Here is a 12,551-nt window from a genome sequence, read left to right as displayed (position 1 = left end):
TGTATTTCTTTTTTTAGATTCTTTTTTTTTCAACTTTGATGTTTTTACCCTGTTCAGCTTTACATTTGTGTGGGTTTTTTTTAAACAAAATAAACATTTCTGCTTATGCTAAGGTCCACTGTTATCATCATCGTGTTGTCTTATTTCAGTTGACCTTGACCTTAAAGAATGTGTCCTCCTGTATACGCCAGTGTAGAGCCCTCCCTGCCTCAACTACATATTTCTCCATCGGACTCGGTAACATTTGTTATTAAGGCCTTGTCAATAATTTTTTAGCCTGTCTGTTAGTGATGAAATAGTTGAGGAATTGTCTTAGCCTTGGAGTTGTTGTTGGCTTTGTGGTAGAAGTTTGTCATCGGTGTGCAAAATCTTTAACTCAGAACTTAAGAACAGTCTAAGATATTCAAATGAAACTTGGTACACATGTTGCCAGAGGCCATGCAAACATGTTTTGTAAGGCTTTAATGTGGAGTTATGCCCCTTGTTGTACTGAAAAGACAACAAATGAGCAATGGCATTTGCTCTGCTGGGTTAGTGTTTGGATTTAATTTTTACTATTGTTTTTTTGTGACTTTGAAGACATATGTCAATATTTCAGCTTCATGAAACACCATGTATATTACATTCAGATTATGTGATTTCAAAAGCATGCTTCTTAAGGTTGATGAATATAGATAGATATATGTCTTGAATAAGAATTCAATGCACTCTTTTTGGGTAAACCTTAGACTATGAAAAATGAACACCTTTTGAAAACAGGTCAGTTTCCTGGGGACCATGGTCTAGTAGCTCCAGGAATGAGTTGTCACTATGCCATCAGATTTAACCCCGACTCCCTGCGAGACTTTGATGACGAGATCAAGATTCAGACGCAGTCCAGAGAACCAATCACTGTGCCTCTGTTGGGAAGGAGGCCGCCACCTAAACTCTCTAGTGAGTATTTGAACAATAGGTTTTTTTCTTTTTAACTTTTCCTAATATTTAAATAATACTGACATTTTTATAGATATATTAGAGATAAGTATAGTCTGTCCTAATTTGTTATTCAAAACATAGATTTATAAAAACATGTTTAGGATATGTGTAAGTAAGCAAGGCTTTATAGGTAAGATTTATTTTATGTCTCATGTTTTTAAAAGACAGTTACCCAGTATGTTGTCAAGAGAGGGTGGACAGGGGTCTAATCTTGATATGTTTGTATTCACAGCCCCTACTGTGCTGGACGTTGGCCTAGTTGGAGGTAACCTGCCAGGTTACCCAGTAGGTTGTCATAAGAGGATTGACATGTGTTAAACATTTTTATGTTTGTATTCACAGTCCCCCGTGTGCTGGACATTGGCTACTGCCTGGTTGGTGGTTGTCAGGTTACCCAATATGTTGTCAAGAACAACGGTGGACATGGGCGGTTTTGCATCGTGCCCAGTTCTGCATGGCCTACCACTAATTTCAAGGTAAGAAATGCAAGTCAGGTGAGAATTTGTTAAACACAGCACACAGGCCTCTTCATGCATATATATATATATATGGAACTGGACAATTGTGTTTTTGATATGGAATAACTGCACAAGAAGAAATAGGTCTTATGGTTAATGGTGGAAATAATAAATTTTTGGCAGCATGTGAAAACTGTTTTACCTAAAACGAAGTAGAAATATACTTGATAGAATCTATGACCTTCTTAACAATTCTCATCAGTTTTGCTGCTATTCAATTTGCATTTACAACAAATGATGACATCATATTTTCAGGCTACGTAACAAATGGTCAACAACAGGTCCTTCTGCTTGTTGCTGGTCATCTTTTGAAGTCACATTATTCTGATTTTTATATTACCTGTATACATAATTTAAGAGTTATGAAGAAAAGTTTATTATAATATATTTTAATAAAACCTTGTACATGTAAATTCATTGGATTCAAATGTGATTACTCATTTAATTATTTCTTTGAAAAAAGTCCTATATTATTGTATTTTTCAGTCTGTGGTACGGAATGGACATGTACCAATCCCACCGTTCAGTATTCGTCCATCTGTCTTGGAGTTGGGGCCCGATCAAAGCGGTCTCATTGAGATAGCTTTTCAGCCTCCGGCTGTGAAGAGTTACTCTGTTGACATGGCAATGATCTGTGACAACTGTAATGTTAAACATTTCACACTCCAGGGTTAGTAAAAAATTACGACACTTGATGATTTTTTAATTGGGCTAACTTAGTCTTTGGGAATGATATTACATGATGTTTTACATTGCAAAGCAGAAGTGAAAAGCAAACTTTGCAATATTATATGATGACATTACAGTGCTATGACACTTAACAAACAGAATTTTAAGAAATCAGAGACTAGTTCTTTCATATATAATTTAAAGTAAAAGATTTATCTATTTGAATCCTGTATATGTACCATATGTATTGAGTTTTATTTAGGGCTTACACAGATGCAGAAATGTAATTATTGTTAATAAAAATAATTGGGTTGTCGAGGAGTATTGGAAGGGATCAGACTATTTACTGTGGAATAAGGTATCAACAGGACCTGTTCAAGGTAGATAAACTGCCGCAACAGCTCAACACTATATCAAGTTTGACAGTGGTTTACATAGGAATAACCTTATCAATTGGATATACATGTAGGGCTGATGTAGAACTAATACAATAGAGTGATGGACAACAGAATCTGTTCTAGATGAATTTTCTGATGCATGGGCTCACACTTCATCAAGTTTGACTGTGGATTATCTAAGGATTGTCTAATCCATTGCCTATGTTCCTTCTCAGGTCAGGCAGAGCGGGCTGGGGTAGAACTAGTTTCTGTTGAAAGAGGTACAGCTGAGCCTGTCCCTGGGGAACTGTTTGATGCCACGGCCCAACACCATATCAAGTTTGATCAACTGAACCCCTTCACATATACAGACAGGACAACTGTAGTGAAGAACTTGACGTAAGTAATTTTAAGGTCATCTGCTTGTCGAAGACAAAAGTTGACTTTTCTAAAAGCGTTAGTGTTGGTGTTGATTATAAGTTTAAACCAAGGCCAAGATATAGGCATGGAACTTGGCACAATCATGACAAGTGGAAATATGTACATGTGCAGCAAGGTCCTTTACTCTAAAGTTGAATAATTGTTGAGTTGTGCTCATTGTTCAACTAAAAACAATAGATGAGTGTAGGCATCAGCTTTCTTTACCATTGTTAATGTCAAATACTTGCAAGAGTGAGGGTAGTCTAGTGGTATAGGTGTCCGCCACTCGCCCAAGAGGCTGTGGCCTCTATCTCTACCAGGGTTACTATCTTATAGCATCTCAAAATTAACACTTGCACTGATGCCAGATTCGTCAGCTTTCGTCACAATTGAGCTTAAAGTAATATAAACTATAAACTGAATACTTGCAGACTTGTATGACTGGGAATATTCTAAGAAGCATATTTGAGTATTGTATTAACTGTGGGAATTGTGTGTTAAATGTCAGCTATAGCTGGGACCAATAATCCTACTCCCAGGCTATAGCAAGGAAATGATTAAAGAAATAAACACATGACCACTGTAAACATGATGCTATTGGTATCTTTACTATGCATGGTCACTTGTCAGATATTATCATTGTGATCGAATGGATTCCATATACTATAAATTATTGACAGTTAATTACACTTACATACATTGTTTATTTGTAAAAAGTCCCATCACTTTGGCTTAGTTCTGTTATTGAGTTATGCCCCTTGATCAACCAAGAGAAACAAGAAGGTCTTCAGTAGAAGGAATGCGTGTTAATATTTATATTGTCTCTTTTATCTACAGCAATGTTAGCCTGCCATTCCAATGGATGATCTATAAGCCTCAGTTCGACAGCCCAGGTGCTGGCTCAGCAGCCCGCCATTATGACCGGGTTCCAGATGTGGACTCGGTGTTCAGCGTTCACCCTCCCACTGGTGTTCTGCCTCCAAATGAGCGCATGGACTTCAAGATCACTTATGCGCCTCCTGTGGTAAACATCAGTATAGTTGATTTAAATAAATGGATTATTTGAAATTTTAAAAGCTTAGTGTACATATCTAGCACTGATGAAAGAGGGAGAAAAGCAAAAACATTATTAATGTTGTATTGTTAGTTATTTGCTTGCTGTTTTTTTGAAAAGAGTAAAGTTATTGTGATAGCCTTAGGGTCCTTAGAGCCATTGGTGTCATCTTTATTGGCTTGAAAAGAACTTTATCCAAAAACTCTCCTATTCTTGTTATGAAACTTGGTACACATGTGGTCTGAGACAATACAAACATGTATAGCAGAAGTAAAATATTGATTGAAAACAAAACTGCTCTTTTATGATATTGTGTCAAGTGAAAAAACTGTAAACGCCTTCTGAACATCAGAATCAAGGTTCCACATTTTGTTTTTGCCCTCTTTAAAGTTTGAAGGAAAAATAATAATTCTGCACTGTGTAGGGGAATTGGAGAATCCTGTTTCACCAACTCCATATTGTTCTACACCTGTTTTTGAACATTGTTCCTTCCCTCCAATGGATTGGAGAATCATTGCCAAGTTTAGTAACTCTACTCAGTCAAGGGAGGTCATTTAGTATATTATATAAATTACCACTTATATGTGTTTTCAGGTTGACAAGTTCCACAGTGTTTTACACATGTTGTTGAACATGGTTCCCTCTTCAATGGATCAGGGTGCCAGTACCAAGGGGATCAATGCGTTAACATCAGGGGAAGGAAACGAGGACAATAAAGATAACGAGGAGGATATTTCAGAGATTATCATGCCACAGGGGGACAGTATGTTTAAAAAGTTACATTTAATAATTTATATTTTTAGGGTTAGAAGGATTATGAGTTACTGTACAAGAATAAAGCTACCATTAAGGTATTGTCAGAAACCTATTTTACTATCGATAATTGGCTACTTGAATGGAACCGATTATTAAATGTCAAACTGGTACCCAATCCAAACACTAGTGTTAGGTAAATTTATACACCAAAAACTCCTTTTGTTTTTCAAATGAGAAAATGGTGCAAATGAATTGATCTCAGCATATATATTTGTGCTAAGTGACCCTTGAAAATGCTTTTTAAGTGTAATGATTATTCATTTCGTACTTGCAATGTAGTTATACATTGTTGCTATATTTGTTTTGTTTTTATAAACATTAAGCAAATTGTCTCTTCCCTATTCAGTGCCTCCGTTCACTGATGTGACAGCCCTGGAGATTGAAGTGAAAGGAGAGAGTTCACCACTTAGTGTGGTGCTACACCCATACTCCATACACGTGCCCGGGAAAAACCTGGTCGGCGTTACTGTCAAGAAAATGGTCACTGTGAGTACCTATAGCTTTTGAGATTAGAATTTTAATGTTAGATTTCATAGTTTATCATTTTTCTCTTATGTTAAATAATCATTTCTTAGATAGCAGTTGCTTTGTTAATTTCCTCAAATTTAGTTACTAATTTTATTGACTTATCATTTGAGGTGAAACTAAATCGACTTCAACAAATCTTCATGAAAATAGTTCTGCATTTTAGGGCAAAAGCATGGCTTGTCAGAGCATGGCACTAACCTATACAGTCAGCAATATCAAAACCTAGGTGATTAAGTTGCTTTCCTAGCACCAAAACTGTGACGTTTTATTATTAAACCATCAAACATGTGGCTATGTTTATCTTTTTTCCCCCATTTTCAGATGGCCAACCACAGTCACTCAACTGTCACCTTCCAGTGGGAACCATATACTGACTCCTACATCCTGGAGGTAGAACCTCCTTTTGGAGAGCTAGGTAAGATTTGCTTCCCTTGATTTATTGAATAAATCTGCTTTTGGAGAGTCCGTTAATATCAGTGTTTAGTTCTTTATCTTATTCTTGTTAATTTTTCGATATAGAAAGTTAATTATTTTCTACTGTTTTTGTTGTCCATATATCAGTCTGTCCGTCATTGTATTTCATTATTGCTTTTTATTATATGATTTCCAGTGATTTATCAGTGATTTAAAATTGATATGTGACTGTTTTAAACAGTGAAAGTATCAATTTGATATTTTTCACTGTTTTGAAATTTAAGCCCGCTCTTTAAAGTTCCAAATCAAACCTCAGCGTGACCAGGGCTGGGACACAATTTCAACGAGTTATTTACAAAACAATGTTATGTGCGCTTACAAATTGGCGCATTTTTCTTAAAAAGCATGTCATAAAAAGAAAATTCTTTGTTTTAGTGTAAGATAGCAATATATTTCACCTCATGAACACCATTTGTGAAATACTAATTTTGGTGCTCACTGGATGAAATATATTATGATCTTATACTGAAACAAACAGTCAACCTCTATCGTTTTGTTAACTCTGTATAAGGCCATGAGTGTTCATAAAAAGTTCAAACTTTACCTTTTTTTTTGAGAACTAGAAGGTAAAAGAAGTGCCTATTTTTTCATAGAGCTTGGTAAGAACCATTACCCTTTAAACCTGCTTAAGGAGAGCTAGGTAAGAGTTGTTTCCCTATGTCAGGCTTGATAGAGAGAACCTTCCTTTGGAAATTAATATCAAAACTGTTTTTTGAGATTATAGATTATTACTTTAAATTATCATAAGGTAACTGTGTGCAATAAAGGATAAATGAACAATGTAGTCTGTCAAACATATTTTTTTGCTAACATAGAAACTAGGCGTAGCATAAAAATATACTAACAAAACTTTTAATATCAATGTGTTATTACTATATTTTCCATTATTCAATTCCACAGACCCTGGTATGGCTATGGACATGGAGTTGTCCATCACAGGACCTCAGCCAGGCCAGATTGACCACACCCTGTACTGTCATGTGATGAATCTGGAAGAACCACTGCATCTTCAAGTCCAGGCAGAGTTTAAGGTATGGGCTGTTGTAAGATAGATTTAATTAGTTTTAAGGGGGTCGAGGAGGATGGAGGAAATAAGTTGGAAGGGATGAACAGTTTTATTGACCAAACCCTGAACTATCCTGTGGTGAACTTGGACGAACTATGGCAGCTAGAGGTCTGGGTGGAGTTTAAGATATAGGTTGTCTTAATTTTTTCATTGATAAATACAGTCAAACTCTGTTTGCTCAAGCTTGCTTGGCTTGATCTCCTCGCTGACTCAAACTGGATTTTTTTCTACTGAATGAAAGCCTTCCTGCTTGGCTTGAAGTTTATGAGGTTGAGGTATTTCGCTGGTCCCTGGGAGTTCGAGCCACCAGGATTCGACTGCATTGGAAAATATGCATTTTTTTTAATTAAATGGGCCAGAACCATTGATATATAGTTTCGTGGTGGAGGAACCACTACTACATTTCCAGGTCTGAATTCTGAATTCAAAGCTGGTTTTCAATATAGTGATTATTTATTATTTTGATATAATCATCCTTAATGTATGCCCAAGTGTGCATGTATTTATTTGCATTTAAATTGACTGTTTTATTTAATTTTTACTTGCAAATGATTTTTTTTCGTAGTCTTTGATTTATACTTCTGAATATTTTCTGTCCCCAGGGCCCTGAAATAGCCGTGGATGAACCTGACCTGAACTTTGGCCTCGTGCAGCTGGGCACCATGGTTACCAAGGAGATCACTATCAATAACTTGTCCCAGATTATAACCCCATGGACAATCCAGGACAGCCCTGCGACACCGCCACATACGGAGGAAGGGGAGGATGACGTTTCTGTAGATTCTGAACATGTAAGTGAACTATTATTTTCCACATTATTTCAATTGTTGTTGTGGAATGAAAGTCAAAATTTGGGCATTGGGTTTGCTTCATGATTGGCATTGTGACGCAAATCAGACTGAACTAAAAAAATGTTGAAAGACATATTGTCTTCACTTTCCTGGTGGTAATTCTCACATACCCGGTAACTTGTGACACGTATTACCAGGGACAATATGCATACTTGTAGCAAGGCCCATAATTCTGGCTTTAACAATAGTTAAGTTATGCCCCTTGATTGATTGGAAAAACAAAGACAAGCATTGGCATTTACCTGTGGTACTCTTGTCTGGGTCTTTTGGAGGAATCTAACTTAAGATAGTCTGGGGGGTTTTATGAACAAAATATTGAGGTATATGCATAGCCTTGATTCGGTATGGTAAAACTTTTGTCCTGGCCATAACTCAGAAACTGCTCAAGATATTCAGACACAATATGCACAGGCATAATAAGTCCCAAAGCTCTTTGATATTGTCAAGTTATGGCCCTTGTTAAACTGGTAAACTCAGATGGGCTTCGCCTTTTTTTTAAAATATTTTATTTGCAGCAATGTATTTATTCTATACAATTTTCTTTGATCTTTCTCCCAGTTAAGTGAGTTCACATTTGAGCCTGATGGAGGTGAGTTAAAGCCCCTGGAGAGTCGGAAGGTGAAGGTAACCTTTAACCCCCACCTGGCAAGGTCGGTCCGCAGGATCGTAGAGGTCATCGTGGAGGATGGAAGCAACTGGTAGGTGGAGAAATGTTTTAATTTAAAATATTTTATATTATGAATAACATCGCCGTGAAGGAAAAATGTCATAACTAATGTTATTCACCAGTCACCTATTGTCAATAAAACAATCAGTCTACCAATTGTTGGATTATATATTATAAAAAAACAAAAGCTCATGGTTGCATATTGTCAAATGGATTAACTGAAAAACCAAGCCCCATGATCTCAGGAAGTTGCAGTAATTGCTATGGCGACTGGTCAATAACTCTTGAGGTAAGTCCATAAATGAAAAGCGTTGTTAATCATGCACGTTAAAAAGTTACATTACATTTATTTTGTGATACAAATCATCAAATAGTATTTAGGATATAAATAAAAAATCCCAGTTGTGGTTGTTCAATAATGTTGATTGTTTGACTGTTAAATACTTACTTTAAAATCTTGGTAATATTTCAGCAACCTTGCCTGCTTTGCGGAGGTGCAGGTCACTCAAGTGTGTCTGATAGAAAGTGAGATCTACATGCCGAGGGTCTACAAGGGCGTACCTGTAATGTCCATCGCATTATTGTTCAACCAGACTCTTCTCCCCGCTGTATTTGAATGGGGACAGGTAGGAAAACAGTGTGAAAGATGAATTTCTTTGTAAACAGATTTTGGGAGATATAAATAAGACTGACTGACAGAATCAAAATATATAATGTATAGGATTTGTTTGGCATTGAAGGAAAGATAAATATGTCTTTCATTCGTACCGATTTTTTTTTGGAAGAATTTGGATATATATTTCATTTTATGCCTTTTTCGAAAAATAGGTGCTGTGAATCCTTCAATAAAACATGAATTTGTTGTGGCCTTAAAAAACAATACTTTGTTATGCTACAGAGTATAGTGTCTGACGTGATTCTTGTTTTCTAATGATACTATGTTACGAGGAAAAGAGCAATTTTGCTTCAAATTGAAGGTCAATTCTTTGTTATCATTCTGCAAATAATCCTTTTTATGAATTTTTTAAAAAATGTTTAAATCGGTATTGAATGACCATGCATGTTATATCCTTTATATCTATGACAATGCCATTGCAATTCATGATCAGGTGACTGGGGAAGACTGTAATGACTGCAGAGTGGAGCTGGAGCCCAAGATGGGAACACTGGATGGCCGAGAGACGAAACAGATCATTGTACACTTTACTGCCTTAAAAGAAGTGAGTTAACACATACTGATGGGGAAGAAGTGACGCGTCTGTGTGTGTGGGGTGGTGGTGGTAGGGTTTAGGGGGTAATAGTGGGTCATTTAGGGGTGGGGGCAGTGTTTCAACCAAAGATGGGTACAATGGATGACTGTAAAGAGGAGAAGATTTCACTTGACAGACTTCAGGGATATTATTTTGGGGAAGTTTTATCATTTTACCTTTTTTAATTATTGTTTTTAAATGGTGCCCAAATATGGCTCATCTGGGAATTCTTCAGTTTTGCCAGCAGTGTGACAAACTCCCTACAACGGAGTTTGTTATACAATGCCAAGCCCAGTTCACCTAGGTTTTATCCTGCAACATCACTCTACCAAGATCATAGAAGAGTTGGGCTACTTATGGATTACTGACCCTGCAGTTTCTGTAGGTTTAATACTTATAGGTTGTATATTGTGTCACCTCCAGGGAGAGTTCAGTGATCTAAGGATCCCCTGTAAGATTGAAGGAATGGACACGCCCCTTATACTGTCCCTGAGCTGTGATGTGAAAGGACTGTCTGTGAAGTATGCCGTCTCCACTGATAGGGACACAAAACTGTGAGTAGCGACTTTGATTGTTGTATAAAAGTTTCTTTGCCCACATTCTGTGTGTATTATTTTAATAAGGAGGAGAGTTGGTGATTTAATTGTTTTGTTAAAGCTGCACTCTCACAGATTGAGTGTTTTTTTTTATTTTTTTGTCTTCGATTGAGCCAATTTCTTCATGAATGTGTGGAAACCAGTGATGTAAGATTGCTGACAAAAAATCAGATGTTTTATGGCTAAAGGCGTTACTAACGCTATAAAAAAATGAGTTTTTTTTTGCATTAAACATTATTTTTTTAACAATTATGAAAAACTGTGATCTGATTTTTTGTCAGCAGCGTCAACAATTCACTCTGAATTGAGATTCTTAAAGCTATCATATTTTGTTTTAATCAAGCTAATATGAATAAGGCCAAAAAAAAAAATATGTCTGGTTCAGGAAACGTTGTCCCAAAAAATTAGGAGGGTAGGCATTTTTTCCATTTTTTTTTTTTTTTTTTTTTTTTTTTTTGGACGTATGTTGTCTATGTGTAGACGATGCACAGAGCAGTCAGATCACTTTGTAACTCCCAGCATGTGGTATTGTGATGTGTGCTTGTTTCAATGCAGTCATTTAACCACATAATAACAGAGCATTTCAACCCTGTATTATCTGTAAGGACCACAATGGAAATAAGGTTTTATTTTACCTCTTTTTGTGTTATCCTTGACATAAATGTTTTATATGTTTATACATGTTTAAATTTGTATTTGTCATGTTATATGCAATTTTTATGTCGAATAAATCTATCTAATCTATCTAATCTATCTAACCATGTATCATCTTTGTTTATTCACATTATTTTCCTTTTCTATGCTTGCTGTTTATGTACCCTATGCCTTTTAGTCACCCTCTGTACAATGCTAACCTGCACAAAGAGTTCACAAAAGAGATTCATGTACAACCTAGTATTTTATAAAAATTCTATTTTTTAAAGATTTCTGTCGACAATTTTGTTTAAAATATCTTGTAAAGATAAGTCACTTTAATACATCTCTTTTGTGAATTCTGTCATTGTAACAAATGCACATTGTGAGTGGTGTTGCACAAAATCATATAAGGCATTAGCTAGGCAACCTTAGTGCACTGAGGACCTAGGGGTCCAGGTTAGAAGAGCAACAAAAGTATTATCCAATACTTTGTGAGTTTAATATTATTAATTGACTGTTGATATATTTCCCAAACACAATTATTAAAGTACAAAATGCGTACATTCAATGACATGGCAATTTTTTCACTGATATATATTTAATGACATTCACTGAAAATCTTCTGATACTTTTACTTAAAGGGGTTGGTACTTTTTACTTTATATAAGTTTTCAAACATATGACAGTGTACAATTCAACACTCCAATGATAAAATATTTGCCAAAAAATCTAGCAGTGATAGATACAGTTACTAGTCACTGCATTTTCAACTACATGTACTGACAGAAAGCACATGGAAAAAATCTTAAAAAGAGTTTTACAGTTTAACATTTGCCCATTATGTATTCATATTCTTCAATACATACACCGGGCCTAAACTAGTTGCGGCTTCATATTTGGTGGCAAACAGTTTGGGGTTGGTTGGCGCATGGAGCTCCTCGAATACTTCCGAAGCTGTGCAACCATGCTGGACCGCTTTCATGACCTGCCGCTCTGCTCCATGTTCACATTTTTGGAGTTTTATGGCCATCAAAGTGGCTGGTGAACACGCCATGGGCGCCGCCATTGTTGTGCGCTCTATTAACCCAAAGATCGATATAAACGCGCTCTATTAACCCAAAGAGCAATAACTACAGAAAAGAAAATTTTCAATACGCAGTATAGCGGTTTTCGGCCGCGATTTCGAAAAAAAAGTTTAGGGTCGGCGGGTAAAAAATAGGGTCGGTCGGGTTTCCTGAACCAGACATATTTTTTTTTTTGGCCTAAGTAAAAGCTTACAATAAATAATAGAATATTGCCTTAATAAAAGATGTCAATAAAAAATTATTGCGTTATCAACAGGAACAAGATATGCTCATATTCACTGATGCCAAGTCAGTTTCATAATCCCATTAAGCTAGAATCTCTGTTTCTTTTTTCAGCTCTCAAGATGAACTGAAACTAGACTTTGGCAAGGAAGTGGCCTTGAACTCCTCTCCAAAGCTGTACCTACACCTTACAAACAACACCGCCATCACTGCCCCATATTCCATCAGCCTGGAGAACTTCTTCTCCAAGCCTCCCACTCCACCAGAAGAGAGGAAAGGTGAATTGGGAAGGAATTTGAGGTATATTTTATTTGTTATGTTAAACTTCAATTCTGGATTATCATTAT

General features: G+C 36.2%; 1 protein-coding gene across 4 annotated transcripts in view; it reads left to right on the top strand.

Annotated features, from left to right (window-relative positions):
• LOC128232705 (deleted in lung and esophageal cancer protein 1-like) overlaps positions 1 to 12,551 on the top strand; it is a 29,121-nt gene that overhangs the window by 4,614 nt on the left and 11,956 nt on the right. For all 4 annotated transcript variants that reach the window (XM_052946423.1, XM_052946438.1, XM_052946430.1 and 1 more), the window contains 16 exons: positions 150 to 237; positions 760 to 933; positions 1,318 to 1,451; positions 1,980 to 2,163; positions 2,776 to 2,938; positions 3,797 to 3,983; positions 4,608 to 4,776; positions 5,176 to 5,315; positions 5,679 to 5,772; positions 6,732 to 6,862; positions 7,500 to 7,688; positions 8,307 to 8,446; positions 8,888 to 9,041; positions 9,525 to 9,635; positions 10,089 to 10,219; positions 12,319 to 12,504. In XM_052946423.1, the coding sequence (XP_052802383.1) occupies positions 150 to 237; positions 760 to 933; positions 1,318 to 1,451; positions 1,980 to 2,163; positions 2,776 to 2,938; positions 3,797 to 3,983; positions 4,608 to 4,776; positions 5,176 to 5,315; positions 5,679 to 5,772; positions 6,732 to 6,862; positions 7,500 to 7,688; positions 8,307 to 8,446; positions 8,888 to 9,041; positions 9,525 to 9,635; positions 10,089 to 10,219; positions 12,319 to 12,504 (2,375 nt within the window). The remainder of the gene's footprint in view (positions 1 to 149; positions 238 to 759; positions 934 to 1,317; positions 1,452 to 1,979; positions 2,164 to 2,775; positions 2,939 to 3,796; positions 3,984 to 4,607; positions 4,777 to 5,175; positions 5,316 to 5,678; positions 5,773 to 6,731; positions 6,863 to 7,499; positions 7,689 to 8,306; positions 8,447 to 8,887; positions 9,042 to 9,524; positions 9,636 to 10,088; positions 10,220 to 12,318; positions 12,505 to 12,551) is intronic.

This window comes from Mya arenaria, chromosome 1, assembly GCF_026914265.1.
Source record: "Mya arenaria isolate MELC-2E11 chromosome 1, ASM2691426v1".
NCBI lineage: Eukaryota > Metazoa > Mollusca > Bivalvia > Myida > Myidae > Mya > Mya arenaria.
Note: the sequence above shows the minus strand (reverse complement) of the source record. Positions and strands in the feature narration are given on the sequence as shown.